General features: G+C 41.9%; 1 protein-coding gene across 5 annotated transcripts in view; it reads right to left on the bottom strand.

Moving 5' to 3' along the window:
- katnal2 (katanin p60 subunit A-like 2) overlaps positions 1-23156 on the bottom strand; it is a 108191-nt gene that overhangs the window by 61688 nt on the left and 23347 nt on the right. For all 5 annotated transcript variants that reach the window (XR_011588518.1, XM_070866994.1, XM_070866970.1 and 2 more), the window contains exons 2-5: positions 22619-22689; positions 20300-20466; positions 17647-17689; positions 10850-10952 (exon numbers count right to left, since the gene is read on the bottom strand). Coding sequence is in view for 4 of the 5 variants with exons in the window: in XM_070866994.1 (XP_070723095.1) it covers positions 10850-10952; positions 17647-17689; positions 20300-20466; positions 22619-22689 (384 nt within the window). In the remaining variant the exon portion in view is untranslated. The remainder of the gene's footprint in view (positions 1-10849; positions 10953-17646; positions 17690-20299; positions 20467-22618; positions 22690-23156) is intronic.

Genomic DNA, 23156 nt, shown 5'->3' with positions numbered 1-23156 from the left:
AAACACTCGAGTTGAAATTCCCCTGTTCTGCGCCTCGCAGGGGCACAAAACACCCCACAGCAGAAATTGATCAGTGGCCCGTGAGGCTGCCACGGACGATGCCAGTGCTAGCCTCGTGGATCGCGAACTGGGCCGGTCACCCATCACGGGGCAAACCTTAAACGGGAGGGCACTGCACCGGCATCTTTAATTTCACCCCCGCTACTGGTCGGGCCGGTCGCCGCTCCTTTCGTGACGTCCAGGCTGCAATTGTGCAGCCCGGCACTCAGTCTCAGTGCCGGGCTGTGGTCATGGTACCCCTTAGCCCTAGTGGCCCAGTGTTAAAACGCGTCGTGTAGCGCGCTCGAACCTGCCCATGTAGCACCCCCCGAATCCGCTCCACTTTCTGTGAGGGGCAGTAACCGGAATTTCACGACCGGGGCGGGACTTCCGCGCCGGGCATAAGAAGTCCCGCCTTGCCTCAGTTACTGCCCCCAAACGGGGCATAACTGAATTTCAACCCCTCTCGGTATTTACTATCAAAACCCTTCATAATTTTCAAACCTTTGGAGGTCACTCCTTAAGCCTTATCTTTTTAGACCGAGCCTGTTCATGCTTTTCTGATGGGTATAACCTCACAGTTCTGGTATCAGCCTTTTTATAATATGGCGACCAGAACTGTACACATTATTCCATGTGTGGTCTAATCAAGGTCGGGTACAAGTTTAGCATAACTTCTCTACTTTTCAATTGTATCCTTCTAGAAATAAACCCTAGTGATTGGTTTGATTTTGTTTTGGTCTTCTTGACCTATGTCGCAACATTTAATGATCTGTGTATTTGTTCTCCCAAATCCCTTTGCTCCTCTACCCAATTTACTTATTTTCCAAGTAATATGCAATCTCTTTATTTTACTTACCAAAATGTAATACCTCACACTTATCTATGTTGAAATTAATTTGCCAATTATATGCCCATTCTGTAACTTTATTAATGTCTTCCTGTAATTTGTTGCAGTCCTCCTCAATGTTGTCTATCCCTCTCAATTACATAACATAAGAAATAGGAGCAGGAGTAGGCCATATGGCCCCTCGAGCCTGCTCTGCCATTCAATAAGATCATAGCTGATCTTCAACCTCAACACTTTCCCACTCAATCCCCATATCCCTTCATTCCCAGAGTCAAAAAAATCTGTCGATCTCAGCCTTGAATATACTCAACGACGGAGCATCCCAGCCCTCTGGGGTAGAGAATTCCAAAGATTCACAAACCTCTGAGCAAAGAAATTTCTCTTCATCTCAGTCCTAAATGGCCCAAAACTAAACCCCCTAGTTCTAGACTCCTAAACCAGGGGAAACAGTTCTCAACATCTACCCTGTCAAGCCCACTCAGAATCTTATATGTTTCAATGAGATCACCTCTCAGTTTTCTAAACTCCAGAGAGTATAGGACAACGCTCTCATCCCAGGAATCAATCTAGTGAACCTTTGTTAGACTCCCTCTAAGGCAAGGATATCCTTCCTTAGGTAGGCATCATCCACAAATTTAGAAATTGTGTTTTTGATTCCAAAGTCTAAATCATTGATATAAATTATGAACAACAGAAGTCCCAGCACTGATCCTTGTGGAACCCCACTTCCCACATTCTGCCATTCTGAATAGCTACCCTTTATCCCTACTCTCTCCTTTAAATCTTAAAGCCAGCTAGCTATCCATTCTGCTACTTGTCCCCTGACTTTGCATGCTCTGACCTTATCATCAGTTTACTATGTGGTACCTTATCGAAGGCCTTTTGGAAATCTAGATATATTACATCTCTCTCTGTTACTCTTTAAAGAATTCAATGATGTTGAGCAAGCAAGACTTTCCCTTTTGAAATCCATGTTAACTATTCATTATTTTAGGTTTCTAGATGCTTTTCTATTTTCTCCTGTAGTAGAATTTTTCCTATCATCAAAGTTAAGCTGACTGGTCTATAGTTCCCTGGACATATTCTATCTCCCTTCTTAAATATAGATATAATGTTAGCTATTCACCAGTCCTCTGGCACTACGCCTCTTTCCAACAAATTAATAAATGTGTGTAATAGTGCCTCTGCTATCTCTTCCCTAGATTATTTTAAAATGTGCAGATGCAATTCATCTGGACCAGGGGTTTTATCTTCTGTGAGTTTTATTAATTTATTTAATATTTCTCCTCTATTTGTTTTAAATGCAGATGCATCATTTCTAACCTCATCTTTCGATGTCACGTCCATCTGATCTGTCTCCCTGATATATACTGAAGCAAAGTAATTATTTAATATTTCTGCCATTTTGCTATTGCTGCCTGTGATTTTTTCCTGACCGTCCTTTTGTAGCCCTATTCCGATCCCAACTTTCCTTTTTTTTAATTTATGAGCCAGTAGAATAATTTACTATTTTGTTTTATGTTCCTTGATAATTTAATTTAATAGTTCCTCTTTGCCGACCTAATTGTTTTTTTTACTTCTCTCCTCGTCTCTTCATAGTGCAAGTCTCTTTCCATACTGTCATGTATCCTACATGGCTACTGTTGGTACAATCTCAAGGTGTGCCACCAGAGGGCACAGCAGTGGGAGACTTGTAGGTTACCTGTACAGGTCTGCCTAGCCTAGTATAAAAGGCAGGCCACCAGGTGTGATCCTCACTCTGGAGTTAAGAAATAAAGGACTAAGGTCACTACAGTTCAATTACAACATACTGCCTCGTGGAGTCATTATTAGAGCATTCAAGGACATAACACCATCATTTTTTCCCTTATATCTTTATTCATCCATGGTATCTCATTAGTGTTTAGTTTGTTCTTGTTTTTTTAACTGCAGTGTATTTTTCCTGGGCTCTGTTGAACACCTTTTTAGAAACATAGAAAACAGGTGCAGGAGTCGGCCATTCGGCCCTTTGAGCCTGCACCACTATTCAATAAGATCATGACTGATCATTCCCTCACTAGCCCTTTCCTGCTTTCTCTCCATACCCCTTGATCCCTTTAGCCGTAAGGGCTATATTTAACTCCCTCCCTCATGAATATATCCAATGAACTGGCATTAACAACACTCTGCGGTAGAGAATTCCACAGATTAACAACTCTCTGAGTGAAGAAGTTTCTCCTCATCTCAGTTCTAAATGGCTTACCCCTTATCCTAAGACTGTGTCCCCTGGTTCTGGATTTCCCCAACATCGGGAACATTCTTCCCGCATCTACCCTGTCCAGTCCCGTCAGAATCTTGTAACTTTCTATGAGATCCCCTCTCATCCTTCTAAACTCCAGTGTATAAAGGCCCAGTTGATCCAGTTTCTCCTCATATGTCAGTCCCGCCATCCCTGGAATCAGTCTGTGAACCTTCGCTGCAATCCCTCAATAGCAAGAACGTCCTTCCTCAGATTAGGAGATCAAAACTGAACACAATATTCCAGGTGAGACCTCACTAAGGCCCTGTACAACTGCAGTAAGACCTCCCTGCTCCTATATTCAAATCCCCTAGCTATGAAGGCAAAACATACCATTTGCCTTCTTCACCGCCTGCTGTACCTGCATGCCAACTTTCAATGACTGATGAACTATGACACTCAGGTCTCGTTGCACCTCCACCTTTCCTAATCTGCCGCCATTCAGATAATATTCTGCCTTCGTGTTTTTGCCCCCGAAGTGGATAACCTCACCTTTATCCACATTATACAGCATCTGTCATGCATTTGCCCACTCACCTAACCTGTCCAAGTTATCCTGCAGCCTTTTAGCATCCTCCTCACAGCTCACACCGCCATCCAGTTTAGTGTCATCTGCAAACTTGGAGATATTACACTCAATTCCTTCATCTAAGTCATTGATGTATATTGTAAAGAGCTGGGGTCCTAGCACTGAGCCCTGCGGCTTACCACTAGTCACTGCCTGCCATTCTGAAAAGGACCCGTTTATCCCAACTCTCTGCTTCCTGTCTGCCAACCAGTTCTCTATCCACGTCAGTCCGTTACCCCCAATACCATGCACTTTGATTTTGCACACAAATCTCTTGTGTGGGACCTTGTCAAAAGCCTTTTGAAAGTCAAAATACACCACATCCACTGGTTCTCCCTTGTCCACTCTACTAGTTACATCCTCAAAAAATTCCAGAAGATTTGTCAAGCATGATTTCCCTTTCATAAATCCATGCTGACTTGGACCAATCTTGTCACTGTTTTCCAAATGCGCTGCTATTTCATCTTTAATTGATTCCAACATTTTCCCCACGACTGATGTCAGGCTAACCCGGTCTATAATTACCTGTTTTCTCTCTCCCTCCTTTTTTAAACAGTGGTGTTACATTAGCTACCCTCCAGTCCATAGGAACTGATCCAGAGTCGATAGACTGTTGGAAAATGATCACCAATGCATCCACTATTTCTAGGGCCACTTCCTTAAGTACTCTGGGATGCAGACTATCAGGCCCCAGGGATTTATCAGCCTTCAATCCCATCAATTTCCTTAACACAATTTCCCGCTTTATAAGGATACCCTTTAGTTCCTCCTTCTCACTAGACCCTCGGTCCCCTAGTATTTCCGGAAGATTATTCTGATTTCCACAGAAAAATACTGCAGAGAAAAAAGGTGTCCGTCAATGCCAGAACCTTCAGCATCTACCACTGCCAGCAGAAATTCACTCACACCCGGCAAATAGTCTATCATTTGCATAGACTGGGGCCGATTGAATCACTCAGGGGGTTATAGATAACCTAGATGAGGAAATGTCACTGGGCGACACACAGAAGTCAAGTGGATAAGGTAGTGGAAGTGGAGAATAATGTTCCCGAGAGAAAACGCAGAAGTTGGCATGGACACGATGGGCTGAAATCTGTGCCATACATTTTTATGATTATATGTCAGTTGCTGGTTGATGAGCATTCAAATGATGAACTCATGCCATGAAAAAAATGAATGTTTGCAGAGCACTTGAACCATACAAAGGCAATGCAAACCCACTTTAAAGATGTGGAGTAGATGGCAGGGTTGGTAGCAGAGTCTCATGCCATGCTTTTCAGAAATAGAGGGCAGCGGCAGCAACATCTGGAAACATCTTAAATATCGTAGCAGTCTGCAGTAAGTGTGGAAATGTATTTTTATCTAAGCTGATACCACACTGTATTTTTGTGCCCTTTTTAATATATAACAAAATGGAGTCCTGGTCCTTCCAGAAATTTCTGCATAAAGCAGTCGGCTTGCATAAACAGCTAAACCTGGCTTGAAAGGGCTGATAGCCACCAGACAGCTAGGAGGCAAGTCCTGCTGAGACAAGTACCCCCCACCCCCATGGTGCTCTCCTATTGTCTATACGACACCAGTTCCACGCCATCCCACCCTTTTCGAAGTACTCAAACCACCAGCCATTATCTCTTGTAGAGACCTCATCCATTTGATGCAAAAAAAGATAACTGACCAAGAAACTGGACAATCCTGACACAATGCAAGGCAGGTAATAGCTCATTACCACACTCTCATCGAATAATGGCCGGCTGGCCAACTAATAACCCTGACAAAAGGAAATATCTGGAAACCATGTCAGGACAAGGATGTAGTAATTAACTCTTTATCTGTATTCACTGACTGCAAGACAGAGCCAATACACAGGGAGAGACCATAACTTGGGTTTTACTGTATAAATATCTCATGAAACTGTACCATTTCGGAGGTGTTCACTTAGCCATTGACTGAGTGTGACCTTTCCCTTACTAGCAAGTAAATTAAAGAAACTTCTGCCGGAGTTGAAGGTGTCTGAGTCATTTATCGGAGGTCGAGATTTCAACAGTTACTTCTTGGAGGTTCCACCGAGATGCATACTCTCTGCCCTGTGAGTAAAACGGATACAGGCATAGTGCCTCTCCAGTGAAAGGCTTCAGTGGCCAAAACAAGGTGAGCCTTTTGCTCACAAGAGGTTTCTTCACTGTTGAATCGCATATGTAATCTGTTGTCCACAGGGGAGGTACTGCAATCTACGAGACTCGACATTTAAAAGCTAAAGTTATTTTTTTATAACCATTTCTTTCTCAGCTCGCAAGCAGAAGAAAACTGGTTCTGGAAAAATCTCGAAACAGCCCGGGGAAGGTTTCAGTAAGTACGGTAGAAACAGCGCTATTAGGGGAAAAAACAAGGTTCTTAAAGGTTCTTATGTGATAAGATTAGAAAAAAGCGCTAATCGATCGAAGGTTCTTATGTGATAAGAGTTAATTCGGAAAAGGTTCTTATGTGATAAGAGTAGGAAAAAAAAAGCGCAATCGATCGAAGGTTCTTTTGTGATAAGAGTTAGGGTAATGGAACCATAAGTTTTATAAGTTTTATTAGGATAAGTTAAGGACTCGGTCTGTAGTGGCGTACAACGCAGACTGAGAATTGATTATTTGTTTAGATAGAGTTTAAGGTTATGATTTGTATACTCGCGTGAATGTTGTTTGTCCTAGTTGTCCTTGTTATACTGTTGTGTGCAATACCTTTGTGCGACATTGCAATTAGAGAAACGGGAAGAGTCACTCGGGAAAATTGTGATTCGGGAAAAACAAGGATTGATTAAGAAAAGAAACAGTAACTGATTGATCAACTACGGTTGGTTCGTGCCAACATATCTCACACACCCAGACTGAGCCTGAATTAAGAGCCTTTTCAGGCCACGTAACGGCCAGGAGAAGTGGGCGTAGAGAACTCGTTGGCCGAAAGGATTGTGAGATCAGAAACTGTGGAAAATCTTAATCATCCAGAATGGGTGCCAGAGCAAGTGAAACACCACAAAAGGCACACCAGCCTATGTCATGCTCCAGAATTGTGGTCAGTCTTCAACTGACCAAAGAAAAAAAAAGGGTAAAGTGGACTAAGGGTGAAAACAGACCATTTCCACCCGATGGTTCATTTAATTTAGAGAGAACATGTCTAGAGGAGTGTCTTATAAACAGAGATCCAGGTAGAAGAGGTAAAAAAAAAGGAAAGTAACAGAAAAGGCCTGGGTTTCGATTCTTCAAGCCCATGTAAAATTAACAGAGGAAGTAAATCAATATGTAAAAAAAAAAGAGAACCTGATAGTGACTTATGGATTAAAAAAAAAATAAAGCTAGCAAAACAAAAAGCTTTATTGAATGGAGAGAGAGACTTTTGTGAATGTCTTGTCTTTGAATGAGAGTGCTTCTGTGTTTTTTTTGTGTGTCTGGAAACCTGTTTGGAAAGGTTGTGGAGCTGCCTGTTTGTTTTAGCTCCACCCACTTTTTCAAGCAGAGTGAAGTTTTTTAACCCTTCATAGTGTTGTCCTGTATGTGGGAAGTTTAAGACATTTTAAGTTAGAAGCGCAGGTGTGGATTTATTCGGATGAGAAGTTACGGAGCTAGGAAATGCACAAAGGGTAGGTTTGTTGAGACATGGTCCCAGTGGTTTAAAATAAAAAAAGAATTTATTTGACACGCTCACTTACTTGTCGAAAGAAGACACACAATCATTGATTATATTGGTATGAAAGACATAAATTTAGTCTAGGAGTAAGATAAAGAACGGGGAAGGGAAGTTGTAATGCTGTGGGAAGTTGTAATGCCTTTTTTTTTTTAAAAAGCCTTTGTGGGTCTCTCGAGGTGCAGGCTGGGGGAGTACACTCCCATTGTCCTTGGTGTAGAATCTTGACGCGAAAGCTTCTAGCTCAGTAAGAGGATTTGTTTTTTTGATAAAGAGTGGCAGTACAATAGTTGAATTGGGATTTTGAGATATTTCAGGTGATCTCCTTGATCAACATTTTGGGTGTATTGGAAAAATCTTGGGTTTGGAAGCCTTTTAATAAAATTATAAAACAAATACTTTACATTCTGTGATCTGGGAATCACTATAAGCATAAATGAGAAATCCCTGTAACACACCGATTCTTCCGGTTCAGAAGCCCAATAGTGACAAATGGAGGTTTGTCCATGACCTACGAGCTGTGAATGAATCTACTATATTCTCACAATGCTTAAAGAAGGATTTGGAATGAAGTATCCCGGAATGCTTTCCAGAGTCTTAAGCAGTCCCTCACTTCAGCACCAGCCTTGGGATTACCAGATTACACTAAGCTATTCAACTTATTTGTGCATCACAAAATCGAGTTTTGCACAATCTGTTTTGACTCAGTTACATGGGGACAGGCAGCGACCGGTAGCGTATTTCAGTACCCAACTAGACCCAGTGGCACGCGGACTACCAGGATGTCTTCCTTTGCTGGCAGCAGCTTAATACGCTATACAACAGGCTCAGACAATAACTCTAAATCTATACATCCCACACTCTTGTCGAGATTTTACTTACTAAATGTGCCACCCAACACCTAACCTCCGCAAGAACCACTAAATATGAAGTTGAACTGTTATCAAATGCGAACCTTATAATTGCTCAGACCCGCCACCCACTATTAATGACGTGCTGACCTTTCAGACACAGGCCAGTACGGAGGAGGTGGTGACCTGGACGAAGGATCAATGTTATAAAAATCCAGAAGGAATATGGGTTCACCACGACGGCCGCGTGCTGGCGCCGAAATCCTTACTTCCATGGATTGCCCGATGTGTTCATACATTCACACATGCAGGCAAAGGGGGAATGGCAGATTATATTTTGGCAACTTGGTATGCACCAGGTATTTCGGCAATTGCAAAACAAATCTGTGAAAATTGTGTTACCTGTCAGACAATGAATCCGGGTAAGACGGAAAAAGTAGAATTTGCCTCCCACCCAAATCCAGTTGGGCCTTTTGTACATTTACAAATGGATTTTATTGAATTACCTATGTGTATGGAATTCAAGTATAAATTAGTTATTGTAGATGTGTTCTCTAAATGGATTGAAGCCTTTCCATGTAAAAAGGCTGATGCCACTACTGTTGCTAAATGTTTGTTAAAAGAAATCGTACCGCGCTTCGGAATCCCTGCTAAGCTTTCTAGTGATAACGGGTCACATTTCATGGGAACTGTTATAAGAGAAATGTGTAAAGCTTTGCAGATTAATCAACGTTTTCATTGCAGTTATCATCCACAATCAGCTGGACTTGTTGAAAGATATAATGGAATGCTTAAAAATAAGCTGGCAAAATTATGCAATGACACTGGACAGAAATGGACAGAACTGCTGCCCTTAGCTTTGATGGTAATGCGATCTACAACCAACAGAACAGGCCTGTCACCGCATGAGATAGTTATGGGACGTCCCCAACGACTACCTTTTACAGCACCATTTACTGCAAAACAGATGGACATCCACAAAATCCACATAACTCTTTATCTGTATTCACTGACTGCGAGACAGAGCCAATACACAGGGAGGGGCCATAACTTGGGTTTTACTGTATAAATATCTCGTGAAACTGTACCATTTCGGAGGTGTTCACTTAGCCATTGACTGAGTGTGACCTTTCCCTTGCTAGCAAGTAAATTAAAGAAACTTCTGCCGGAGTTGAAGGTGTCTGAGTCATTTATCGGAGGTCGAGATTTCGACACAAGTCAGTATCTTCAATGTGCGGCCATTGACCAGCATCTCGATTCCATTATATCCAGAGCAGCATTTAGGAGGGATTGGAAGCTATCCATTATGCTCTCTCTCACGGTCTAAAGGATAATAATGATTCCATAAAGTTGGTTCTCCTGCAGATCAGTGAACACCAGTATTCTGTTTCAAAGACAAAAAGAGGAGATTGCTCAGGAAAGCAGCACAGGAGATCTCTCAGCTCAGACCCATCAGATGCCTTCACAGTTGGAAGAAAGTCAGTATATCAAGGGTGCGGAGAAGCCAAGCCCAGTCTGTTGTAGGTACATCCCAGGACTCTAGTCCTGGAGAGAAGAGCAAACTTTGTCCCAAGAGCCTCAGTCACATAGAGCAATCTTGGAGGAAACTTTCAAGTGGAGCTAGGAGCATCTGAAATATTTCCAAAAATACTGAAGAAGAGCAGGGATGTTATTATCCCTGGTGTCTGGGCCAATATTAATCCCTCAATCAACATCACTAAAACAGATTATCTGGTCATTATCACATTATGTAAATTGGCTGCCGTGTTTCCTACCTTACAACAGTGACAACACTTCAAAAGTACCTCATTGGCTGTAAAGCGCTTTCGGATGTCCTGAGGTCATGAAAGGCGCTATATAAATGCAAGTATTCCTTGCTTTGTGGAGACATTTTTACGTAGGCTAGTAGCTTTGACTCCTGATGTACCATGTAAATCTTGTTTTGTTGATATTTAGTGTTATATGTGGACAGTACTTTTTTGTATATCGTGGACTCATTCAGATGAAATAAAGCTGTGCAACACAAAATAGACTTTACTCAAGTCTTTATGGTGCATAATCATCCTGCAAAAAAGTGGCTTTGCAATAGCCTAAGGTTCTGGGGCACTGGAGCAATAAATAACTGCACATACATAGTTGTTTGATGGTCACAATTTGTGACTTAATTTCTGGCCAGACCTTTACTGACAGCTGAGGAAAATCTATGCAAACAATCAGTTGGTAAACTATATTACTGTTTGCGTAGGTGCACTCAGCTTCTGGAGGCAGCATTCACATCTGAGTCTGGGATACTTCTGCCTCCAGAGATTCCAATGAAACCCTGTAGGCCAAGTTGGACTACCCTAGAACAGTGCTGTACAGTACATACAGCATTAAATCGTCAAAGAAAGATCACACTTATGTAAGCAGAAACCAAACCCAAGTTCCAGAAGAGAAACGTGGATAATACTCAAATGTACTGCACCACTCATTCCCTCAGAAGGAGTATTTTCTGAACCAATATAATGTTCCAATTAAAAGATTTAAATCTTTGAGTTAGAAATGTTACCTCGAATGTTTCAGATCACATTTTAGTTAACAAAAGGTTTGCTATTACTGACCTGTTTTTGTTGTTTCAGCTCAGTCTTTTTCATTCCGATTTTGGAACATGGGCGCTGCATTGTGGAGATTTTAGGGAGTGCCTTAGAAGTATAGCTTATTGCCCTAGAATTTAAGAAGAATATGGCAGAATGCCTCATTTAGAAAAATTATGCATCATAAACTGATGTCATCTGACATATGCCCTGACTTAAATACACAAGATATTAAAAATCTTACAGTTGCATGCACTTCCCGTCTACACAAATAACTTCCTGTTGTCACGTTTTGTCACACCTTTTTAATCAGCTTTTCCATTATGAATTTATAATGGAAACTGCCTATGTAAACTTGTCATATTGTATATACGTTTGCACCACAGTTGCGCTGCCATTGCTTCTCCCAGTTCCTCAGCCACAGCTGCAGATAAGTGGCAGGGAGAATATCCGAGCAATTAAAGGTGCAACTTTCCTAATGGGGCCCAGAGGAGCACAAAACACAGAAAATGTATGTTCTTACACTTATCTTGGAGGGTTCAATGTGGTTTGTTTCCTTGATTTAATTTGAAGCTTTGTTGCTTGTTCAATCAATACAGACATGTTAGTGGGCATATCTTGAGATATGCATCACTGTATCGCTGACATCTACTTTGCTTTTGTTAACTGAAAATGTCTATAAAGCATCGCAAAGTCTCAAAACCTTCACATAAAAAGGAATTGACAAGAGTGTTGGTTTTGACAGATGGGGGCAGAAAGCACAAAACAGGAAAATGGTCTTCTGCAATCTAATGCTGACCCAAACAAGTTTACCCAAACAGAAGACATGGGGACAAAATTTCCCCTTTGCGCAATGCCAGTTAGAGCCGCCAGCCAGCATTAATGGTGCACTAATGAGTTAGCACAAGTGTGCGGCGACCACATCAACTGGGGCTCCAGCGGCAAAATGTGGATCACCCCGAGCTGACCCCTTTGTGCCCTTCGGGGGAAATTGCCCCACGGGGCATGAGGTCAGCATGGGGCGATGTCAACGACAGTTTGTCGATGCGAGAAGTTCTTCAACATGTAACCCGGCATACCCTCTTGGTGCCAGGTCGCTGGCCCGGCCAACACCCTACCTGGTGGTCCAGTTGGCGCCACTAAAAAGGCTGCAGAGTTTGCAGCAGCCTTTCCCTTTAAAAGGGGTGGGACGTTGTGAGGCGGCAGCGATCATGGCACGTCTGTAAAAAACTGTTGTGAAAATGTATGTACAACATGACGCGTTTACATGAACATCGAGCAAACTCGGCAAAAGCGCTCAGTTACTGCAGCAGCGTTTAATTCCAAGATCCCAAATCCGTGCCGGCGAAAAATAATAAGCTCATTTGAATTATGCGCTGCAAATCCAGCGCTGGGCAAATTCGGCCCACTAAATTTCATTCCCTGCTTGAACCACACAACAAATTTTTACGAGAGTATCTGAGAAATAAAATAGGCTATATTCACCGTTCAAAAACAAATTTGTTGTGAATATCTGAAGCGATTCTTACAAATAGTAATTGGCCCATTATATAGATATACCGTATATACTCGCGTATCATGCGACTTTTGAAGACCTAAATTGTAACCTAAATTTGGGGGGTCGCATGATACGCGAGATACAAAATTTGCGGGTGTGAAGTGCTAGCCAAGATTAGGCTGTTAGGCTGTTAAGCAGACCGTATCCACGCTGAATCTCGGCAGGTATCTCCTGGGCTGGATTGCAGCCTCTATTGTCACTTGTACTGTATCTTTGCTGTGGTCTAGAGATCGCCACCCACAACTCCCTCTGAAGTTTGCTGCATTATTAGAGGCTCCATCTATCTCAGCCCATGCTTCTTTTACCCGCAAACACAGTAGAGGCTGTGGCTGAACGACGCTAGTCAAGCCAGCTGGAATGATTGCTATATCGGTGTTCGATTCGCGAACAGCTTTCACAACAGAATCCACTCGATGTTTCATGATTCGGTTGTTAAGGTCTGTATTCGATCGTTGTTATGTGTTAGGGTACTTGTTACGTGTTGGGTACTTGTTAAACTTGTTTGAAAGCCTAGCCTAGTGGCATCTGGTATCTCAAAAAAGTGACTCGCATGATACATGAGATATATGATAAAATCATGTTTTGGGGACGAAAATTTAGGGGTCGCATGATACGTGAGATCGTAGGATACGCGAGTATATACGGTATATATATATATATATAGTATCTGTTTATTGAGCTATTAGTTGCTTTAAACCTTTGGCCTATGTGGCAATATTCACCATTTCAATGAGAGTTTGGTACCATATAATGAGACTATATGAAATCCAGTAAACAGAGTCATTTTTTAAACCTGTTTGAGAACAAAGTATGGAAAAGATACAGCTTCCATGTCATTGAGGACAAGGGTCACTTAAATCATTTAAAGGGAAGTTCCATAAAAGAAAATTGTAACATATTAACTTACATATTTTGCCATTTTGCTTTCAAAACATGTGATTTATTTTCATATTTTCCAAAGTGGAAAATTACCTCAAACTGGAGTCAGTAGTCAGGCTGAGTTCTAGGAAACAAAAGGACTAATGCTACTTAAACTATAGGGGCTAATGCAAGGAAAATATTTCCTGCCAGGGTAGAAAACAAGCCACCAAGGTCACAAGATCACAGAGCTTATTAAAGGGGGACATAAAGCTATCTTGCTTTATCTGGACCAGTGTGTGACCAACCCCTTTGACAGCAAACACTTGAGAAGCTAGGGAGTAACTGAGTGACCTAGCTCATCTAGGTGCTGGTGCTTCATTCATTTGAGGTCAGTAGAGCTACCAACAGGCCTGTGTAAGGTGAGTGACACCAGAAGGTCTTAACTCTTCTAATAGATGTGTCACTCAGATTGGTCAATAGAAGTGAGGGTTTTTTTAAATTAAGGATATATATCCTTAATTGTAAAAAAAAAAACCCTCACTTCTATTGACCAATCTGAGTGACACATCTATTAGAAGAGTTAAGACCTGCTGGTGTATATATATATAATGGTGTTTTTGCACTAAAGCTCAGTCTTTAGCCTATAGTCTTCAGTCCTTAGGTCTTAAAGTAGTCTTTGTAGTAGAAGTATAGAAGTTCTTGCGCTAGTATATTTAGAATGGTGTTTCTACAAAATACTGAGAGAAAGATTAAAGAAGTTAAGATTGTATGGCTATACCAGCCACATATAGGCAGATATGTGTGTCGCATAGATGTACAAGTTTCCATGAGATCAAGGAAGGTGAAATTTAAGCCAGCTAGTCCAGACACATCTACCAACATGGAAGAGGAATTTACTCAGGAGCACAGGATCCAGGACGAACAGATAGCACCTCTACAGATGGAGACTCATCACTCTGATATCTAAAAAGACTATAATCTACCAGAGGAAGGCAAGGCAACTATTTTACCCATACTAACATATGGAAGAGGTCATATAACTTCTGGAAATAATGCTAACTATAGATAGACCTTAATAGTATCACTAGACCAGCAATCTAATGCTGTTAACTTGTGAGCTATCCAAGAAGTCTGACCCTAACTTAATCTTACCAATTTATATCAATGTTAACACTGATCGCAACTGGAAATTTATAATCAGCAAGTAGTCAATGCTGAATTAACTGTGACATAGCCTTTGCAATTGCTATTATTTATTTGTCAAAAAACACTCTACTAATTATTTGCATACTCAATGTTTAAGTTTAATACTGTTAACTACGGTTCTATGGTTAATAAATAATTTAGTTCCTGTCTTTGTTGCTTGACCTCTTTAATAATTAACAAGAAAGGGTTAATTAATTCACTCAGTAGCTTTTGCGGATGGTAGTGTAAATGTCAATATAATTGGCTGGAAAGTTTGGTGAGCTAGATTTAAAAAAAAAGAAAGACTTGCATTTATACAGCGCCTTTCACAACTATCAATTGTCCCAAAGGTGTTTTACAGCCAATGAAGCACGTTTTAAAGTGTAGTCACTGTTACAATGTAGGAAACATGGCAGCCAATTTGTGTACAGCAAGCTCCCACAAACAGCAATGTGACAATGAGCAGTCAATCCGTTCCTATTACGTTGATTGAGCAACAAACATCGGCTGCGACGAACATTGAAGACAACTCCCCTGCTCCTCTCCGAAACAGCACCACAGATCTCCCACCTTCACCCGAGAGAGCAGACAGGACCTTGGTCCAATGTCTCATCCGAAATAGTAGTGGAAATCTCTCCCCCAAAAGGCTACGGATGTAGGGTCAACTGAAATTTTCAAGACTGAGATCGATAGATTTTTAATAGGTAAGGATGGAGCAAAGGCGGGTAAATAGAGTTGAGGCACAGATCAGCCATGATCTTATTTAGGCATCATTAACTTCTTGGCACAAACTGGGTGCTAAACCCCAGATGGAGGAATCGTCTGACGCCCTTGATGAATACTTCTGTCAGGGTATTAATCCCAGTGTTTTTACAGCATTCCATAAGGGAACATAAATAAACACTGCTGCGAAAACAGATTCTAGAATTACATCATGCCCATCAAAAAGAAGAAACCCAGGGGGTGAAATTCACGTCGTTTGCGCCTCCCGTTAGCGCAGGGCGCAAACAACTTCTAGCCTGGGGCGCAGGGCTGCTGCCATCTCCCGCGAAATTCCATGGGTGTCAGCAGAGGCACAAACCAATAGTACCCCGGGCTGCTGTGCCGGTGATGACAATGTCATCAATGTGTGCAGTGACCCATTTTCATCCCGGAGCGAAAATTTAGTAGTGCCCTGTGATGCCGCCACAGGAGATGCCCGTGCCGGCTTCACGGGTCACAAACTGGGTCGCATTCGCTCGCGGGACCGCCCAAAAAAATGCCCAACATCCGGTCACTGCCTTGCCTTGTCCAATTCGCGGGACCGTGCCGTGATGTTGCAGCCCAGCAGTCCGCTTCTGTGCTGGGCTGTGACCTGGCTGTGCAAATTAATGGTATAATTTCCTTTAACTGCACACAGCTGTGTCTAAAATTCAACTTAACCTGTAACCAGATGTTCATACAATGGTTTAAATCAGAAGAAAAGGGAGAGAAAGATTAAAACTGCTTGGTGTTACTGAGCACTGGAGCACAAGCGCTCACTAACATGAAGTGGGAACATAGACATTTAATCTCATAGTCCAATCAATTCCAGATATAAACCACATCTGGCACAAAGTCTGAGCATAAGTTATGCCATCGTTAAAGCAGAGGGGAGAAAATGGACAGCGGCATATTGCCTAGGCTGTGCATACTACTTTCTAGCAGCTATACAAAAGCACTGCAAGCACACTGCCCACCTTCACCATGTCTGCAACGAGGTGAATTCCAGTGAACCTTAGGTTAAAATATATGGGGATAAATTATAATAACAAGCAAAGTACAGTGATGGAGTGGGAGCAGTACTGAAGAAATTCCCAGTCAAGGTCATAATTAGAGAAACTTTAGTGACCCTTTAATATTTATCAAAAGTTTTAACTTATTGAATTAATCTATACAATTCATCATCGAAATGCACTAATGAAATGCTGCATTTGGTAGGAGTTTAGAATTTTGCCAGTTTTTCTGAATACCTTCTTGTCACCTGATGGATAATTGGTAACACCACTGCACATGTTGCATTCTTCATTTTAATTGGGGCTATAGTGGGACATTACATTTGGCTAAGCATGTCTGGAGTAAAAAGAAGGCGCATCAGCCATGGTTTCCACTTCTGATTATTTTTCAATAATTCCCGAGCATCTAACCAGACTGTTTGCAACCTAGGCATCATTTGACCCTGAAATTAGCTTCTGGCTACATATCTGCGGCATAACTAAAACCGCATATTTCCACCTCCGTAACACTGCCCGCCTCTGCCCCTGCCTAAGCTCATCTGCTGCAGAAACCCTCATTCATGCCTTTGTTGCCTCTAGACTGGACTCCTCCAACGCACCCCTGGTTGGCCTCCCACATTCTACACTACCTTAATTTGAGGTCACCAAAAACTCGGCAGCCCATGTCATAAGACGCACAAAGTCCCGATCACCCATCACCTGTGCTAGCTGACCTACATTGGCTCCCGGTTAAGCAACTCCTTGATTTCAAAATTCTTATCCTGGTTTACAAATCCATCCACAGCCTCGCCCCTCCCTATCTCCGTTATCTCTTTCAGCCTCACAACCCCATGAGATGTCTGCGCTCTTCAAATTCTGCCCTCTTGAGCATCCCTGATTGTAACTGCTCAACCATCGGTGGCCATGCCTTCAGCTGTTTGGGCCCTAAGCTCTGGAACTCCCTTCATAAACCTCTCCGCCTCTCTTTCTTCCTTTAAGGCACTCTTTAAAACCAGCCTCTTTAACCAAGCCTTTGGTCATCTGCCGTAATTTCTTTTTATGTGGCTCAGTGTCAAATCTATCGGTTTTATCTTATAACACTGCTGTGAAGCGCCTTGGAACATTTTACTACATTATAGGTGCTATATAAATAACAGTTGTTGTTGTTGTTGCTGGAGAGTGCATAAGAGCAATTATTGGAGGAGGACAAAATCAGCTATTGTACGCTCCTGGTCAAATAACCTGCTGGTTTAATTTACTTGAGGATGACCATCAACCATAGAATCACACCCCAGCAGGAGTAGGTAAGTTCAGCAGAAGGGAGAAAAAGCAAAACATTGTCTTATAGCTTACTCCATAGTATGAAACTAAGTTTGAACATATATTAGAACATATATTAAACATATACTAATAGATTAAAAAGATAGACTTTGTCATGGTGTTGTATGTAAAACCTCGGTGTTATATTTGGATTGTTTTTTCTTTACCTCTTTAGTTTTCCTCCACTCTGTGGCTGTAATTTTGCATTTTCTATAAAATCAAAATAAACAAAGTAAGAAATTAACAATTATCTCTAAACCTTTGATTTTAAGCACCTTGGGATGTTTTTGTATGTTAAATGCAAGTAGATGTTGTACAGCTGTATTGAGCATATAGGAGTTACAGAAAAATCTCTCTTTCCCCAATCAGTTATATGCTAAAAATAAAATGAGCTCAGTCACTGTTCACAATGCAAATACATCGAGGCGCATCGCAGAGACAGCTGTGGACAGTCAAATGTATTTAATCCCAATAGTTGCCGGACATGTATCAGGCTCAATATGCCCACCCTCCCTTACCCTCTGTCCCACTTATGGCAGGGACTGTGGTTCTCGTATTAGAATGAGTCCTTAGGTGGCTGAACAGTCCAAGAGTGGAAGCAAGTCTTCCTCGATACATATTTAATATACTATCAGATAAACACCTTGAAGTCAATGGAAAGGAAAAAAAAAATCGGGAAATGTATGCAACGGGAGGCCGAACTAATATCATCTGTTTTACACCATCACCTAAATAAGCCCCATTGCAAATATCTGTGGTACAGTCTACTCCTGTAGGTGGCACTATAATATGTTAATGGTACCACGCTGTGTAACACAAGACCTGGGGGTGGAAATTCGGTCGCACCTCTTTTGTGGTGTTAATCCAGGCGGAGCAGTCAATTTTGCGCCGATAAATGGTTTGCGTCTGCAAAATTCATCAGCTGGGCCCAGAGTGTGGAGTGGAGCGCAAAGGGAGGCGTTCCACACCTCTTAGGGCGCTAGGCCGGCTAAGCAACTGAAAATCCCGAGTTAAACAGCCGGTCTCAGAGCGTGCTAAGAGAGGTAGCCCTGGGAAAAAAAGAATCTGCAAAAAAAAACATGCCCAGTACCTTATTGATGCCACATCAACATAAATCGCAAAAATAAAATTAAACAAAACAATCATACTTACCTCAGGTAGACATTCCTTCCCTCATTGCGGCCGGTACAGCTCGGACCACTAGCTTTCCCAGGCGGTCCCACTAAGGCATGCTACGGATAGCGCACAAAACCACTTGCGAAACAGTGTCGCAACCAGGGATGTTGCACACTGGCTCGCCTCTCCCATGCGGTACTGCTCTGCGCCCCCACAAACCTGGCACCGAATGTCCCGAATGCGCTGGAAGCTGGCCGCCCGCCCGGAAGTGGTTTCCGCCGCCATTACCGCCCCTCTGAGGCACAAACAGAGGCAGCAACAGACCAAAAATCCAGTCCCTACTATTTTATAGTGAGATTATATCAATCGTATTCAAACATGCAAAAATGGCAGACAAGAAAAGTCCCACGGTCCATCTAGCCTGCCCCTTATAGTTGTGATGCCCTGTCCATCATGATACCCATCTGGAGACATGTACTCTGCTGGAAGAGGCGAAAAAAAAAATCTTAAATTCCACCCTGACCCCCTTAGGTGACTAAACTACTCTAGGTCATATTGACCCCAATTTATACTATAGAATACTACCTCTTGTATGAGGTAATCTCCAGCCCACCCTGAAACAGGTCCAGCTCTTTCTTGAAGGAATACAGTAAATCAGCATTCATCGTACAAATTGGAAACCTGTGCTACAGCTCCATTTCAATCTGGGAAAAAAAGGACTGCCTAACATCCAAGCTAGTTCTGACTTTACTTAATTTGCAAATGTAACTCCTGGTCCTCCCTGACCTGGTCCTCCCTAACCAATCCAGTTGAAATAATTGGTCCACATGAGCACAATTTAGTCCCTTCATTATTTTATAAACCTCGATCAAAGTCCATGCTGCTCTAAAGTATACGGACCCAACTCTGAGTCTCTCTCTGTAACTTTGGTGTTTTAGACTGGGAATTAATCTTGTGGCCCTCCTTAAACTCTATCCAAAGCCTCAATATTTCCACCATGTGAGGAGACCAATGATTTGTCCACTGGGTTCCCATAAACGTTCATAAAACTTTGTGCTTTTTTAATACCTGTAAGTCAAACTTCTAATGTCTATAATAAGAGCTTAAACAAGTTTTTTTTTTTTTAAATGTGCTTCACAATAACATAATAACATTTATCTACTGAATTGTCTTTTGTCTTCATTAAAGTTTATAAATTAAGACGTCAGTCTCTTGCAAAAACTTGGGCTTAAATTTGATATTTTGCCCAGAGCGGTGACCCAGTTGAATTTAGATTGTGCAGTCTGAGCATATGCAGAGAACCTAATTTCCCAGGATGCATCAGTACTAATCAGCAATATTGATGGAATATTTTTCTTTAGCATCTAGCACTTTCTACTCATTAGCTTTTCTTCAAATAATTCTGAAATTTGAGTTGTCTACTGTATATGGTCCACGTCTCTGATTACCTGTGTTTTGCTGACAATTGGAAAAGCTAACTGCTAATTCCTTACACCTGTAAGACAGAGGTCCTAATTGCTAGCACCAATGAGACAGAGAGAGACAAACACCCACAGACAGATGGATGCAAAAACAACAGTATTTACATACATACCAAACTGCATACTTACATACAGAATTTTGACTTCCCAGAGCAGAATGTATTAACTATCCCTATATGCAGTTTACATTTTGACAAAGGTGGTGACCATATGATTTACTTACCATCATCAGCTGATTTTTTAGTTAATTTTGGATACCGTTGAAACTTGACATAATAGTAGCTCTCATACTCCATTAGAATGGTTTCCAGGTCAATATTATCACAAACTTCAAAACGTCGTAATCCTAGACTGGTTTCTTGTTCCAACGTATTTGCTGTATCTATATAACTATTGAATTAGAGAGAGTAAAGAAGGGAAAGGTAAATGTGTTTTGACTGTATGGATTAGACATGCATAAAACAGACACTGTTCTACTCCAAAGAAGATTTAGAAAAGCAAAAACAAAAAAATAAAACGTTAATACTATTCTGCCTGCTGGCAGGAACTGCAACATTTCCATGATCCAAATTCTCATACTTCAGGAATGTTTACCTTTTTCCCCACATTTAGAAAAAAAGACACATTCAAATGTTTTTTTTAAAGCAAACTGTATTCACACGTTTAGAAAAAAAGCAATGAGATGAAAAATGGTTAGATGCAAATGGACTAGGCATTGAAGATGTTTCTCTAAAGACTGTAAACAATAAGGCATTTGTTAGTATGTCTTGGTAATTAATAAGCCATTGTGATGAAAGGTCCCTCGTCCAGGGCTATTGGCAGGGGTTGTCTGGCATTGGTCCTTCCCTTGTATAAATACAGTTATATAAAAAAAAGAGACAGAAAAACTCACTGACAATTATGTTTTTAAAAAGAGAGCTACTAAGGCAAGCTTTTGCCAGGCTCAAAGTTAGAATGCAGGAAGGTAGTTGAAATTAGTCGAGCGAGGTGAACCAATGATGTGAGACAGCATAGCGTATTTATTATTTTGTATTATTATGAAGGTAAGCTGTACTGATTGAATTAAGTGAATCCAATTAATTGCATGTTTACTTGCTGTGAAAGCAAGCAGCTCAGCAACTCATACTCGGCCTTATATGAACAAGAGTTTTCTAGGTCACTTTTTTTTTAAAGATTGGAGAGACACACATGGGCATGAGCAAAAGACACCAATACCTGATTCAGATCACAAAGGAGTACTATTGTATAGTTATTGGGCAGTACACTCAAACGCCTAAAAATAGGATACTCCATATACTTACAGGAGTGACCAGCACTGCTGTACGAGAGAGCAAATCTAAGTCAAGACAACAGTAACTTGCATTTAATGTAGTAAAATGTCCCAAGGCGCTTCACAGGAGTGCTATCAAACAAAATTTGACACCGAGCCACACAAGAATATAGTAGGACAGGTTACCAAAAGCTTGTTCAAAGAGGTAGGTTTTAAAGAGTGTATTAAAAGGAGGAGAGAGAGATAAAGAGGCGAAAAGGTTTAGGGAGGGAATTCCAGAGCTTAGGGTGTAGGCACTGAAGACAGAGCCGCCAATGGTGGACCGATGAAAATTGGGGATGTGCAAGAGGCAATTGGAGGAACGTAGAGATCTTGTTGGCAATGTTCTCTCTCGAAGATGCGTGCAACAATCGGGAAGGTACTGAGCAGGCTGCTCAGAGGCTGCTTCCTTGAAGACACCGCATGTGTGCGGCCGCCAAATTGTTTAGAGGGAACATTGCTTGAAGGGCTGTAGGACTGGAGGAGGTTTCAGAGATAGGGAGGGGGTGAGGCCATGGAGGGATTTGAAAACAAAGGATGAGATTTTTTTTTTTTTAATCGATGGGTTGCCGGACTGGGTGCCAAAGTAGGTCAGTGAGCTTAGGGGTGATGGGTGAACGTGACTTGGTGTGAGTTAGGATAAGGGCAATACAATTTTGGATGAGCTCAAGTTTACAGGATACAAGGTGGGAGGTCGGCCAGGACAGCATTGGAATAGTAGAGTTTAGAGGTAACAACGGCATGGATAAGGGTTTCAACAGCAGGTGAGCTGAGGGAGGAGCAGAGACGAGCAATGTTACGGAGGTGGAAGTTGGGAGTCTTAGTGATGGAGAGGGTTCAGGGTCGGAAGCTCAGTTCAGGATCAAATAGGGTGGCAAGGTTGCGAGCAGTCTGGTTCAGTCAGACAGTGGCCAGAGATAGGGATGGAGTCGGTGGCTAGGGAACAGAGTTTGTAACGTGGACTGAAGACAATTGTTAAAGCCAAAGACCCTAAACTTGTATCACAGATATTTTTGGAATGAAAGACAGAAAGATAAAACACAGAAACAAGAATGAGTGAACTTGGGAAAAATAATCTTCAGCAAACGTTACAAGTGAGGGTGTAAGGAGAATTTTCTTGGGAAACAGGGTAAATTGATTCGCTGAAAAAATAAAGTCTGCAGTCAGGAGATAGTAGTCAAGAAAATGTATTTTTATCCTGGTGAGGAGGATACAAGAAGTTATGGCACTCACCCTTCTTCAGTTAAGTGGTGCAAAATTAGAATCAACAGATTCTTGCGGCGAGCCTCTGATCGAATCTCTTCCTGTAAATAAGAGACAGAGATGTTAATAGCATTTTGGGAGATACTTTAAAATATTAGCATACTTATCACACATCTAGTGAATTAGCTTTTATTGTAAAACATTTTGGGCACCAAAAATGTGCGGGCTGCAGTCCAGCACTGACCCCGCAAGAGTTTGTAGGGTCAGCAGGAGGAACACCCAATTTAAACGAGCCTAGCAGAAGCCCATGCTATGGACACATCTCTAGCACCAGCTTGCTCCGTGCAGCCAAAAAATCTGGCATCTGCCTACCATTGAGGGGGGTTGCCGAGACCCCATAGTATCCCACCCTTGGTCCATGGGACCAATCCAACTTTTATTACAAGCAAATATTACCCTTTCTTCAGGATCCAGGCTCGCCTCGCCTGAACCCTCCCCCCACCCCCCCCCCCCCCCCCAGGTAAGTCCACTTGCACCCATCTGGAGGCTAGTTTATCTCAGTTCACTA

This window comes from Pristiophorus japonicus, chromosome 2 (assembly GCF_044704955.1).
Source record: "Pristiophorus japonicus isolate sPriJap1 chromosome 2, sPriJap1.hap1, whole genome shotgun sequence".
In the NCBI taxonomy this organism is placed as follows: Eukaryota; Metazoa; Chordata; class Chondrichthyes; family Pristiophoridae; genus Pristiophorus; species Pristiophorus japonicus.
This window is presented reverse-complemented; position numbering and strand designations above follow the sequence as displayed.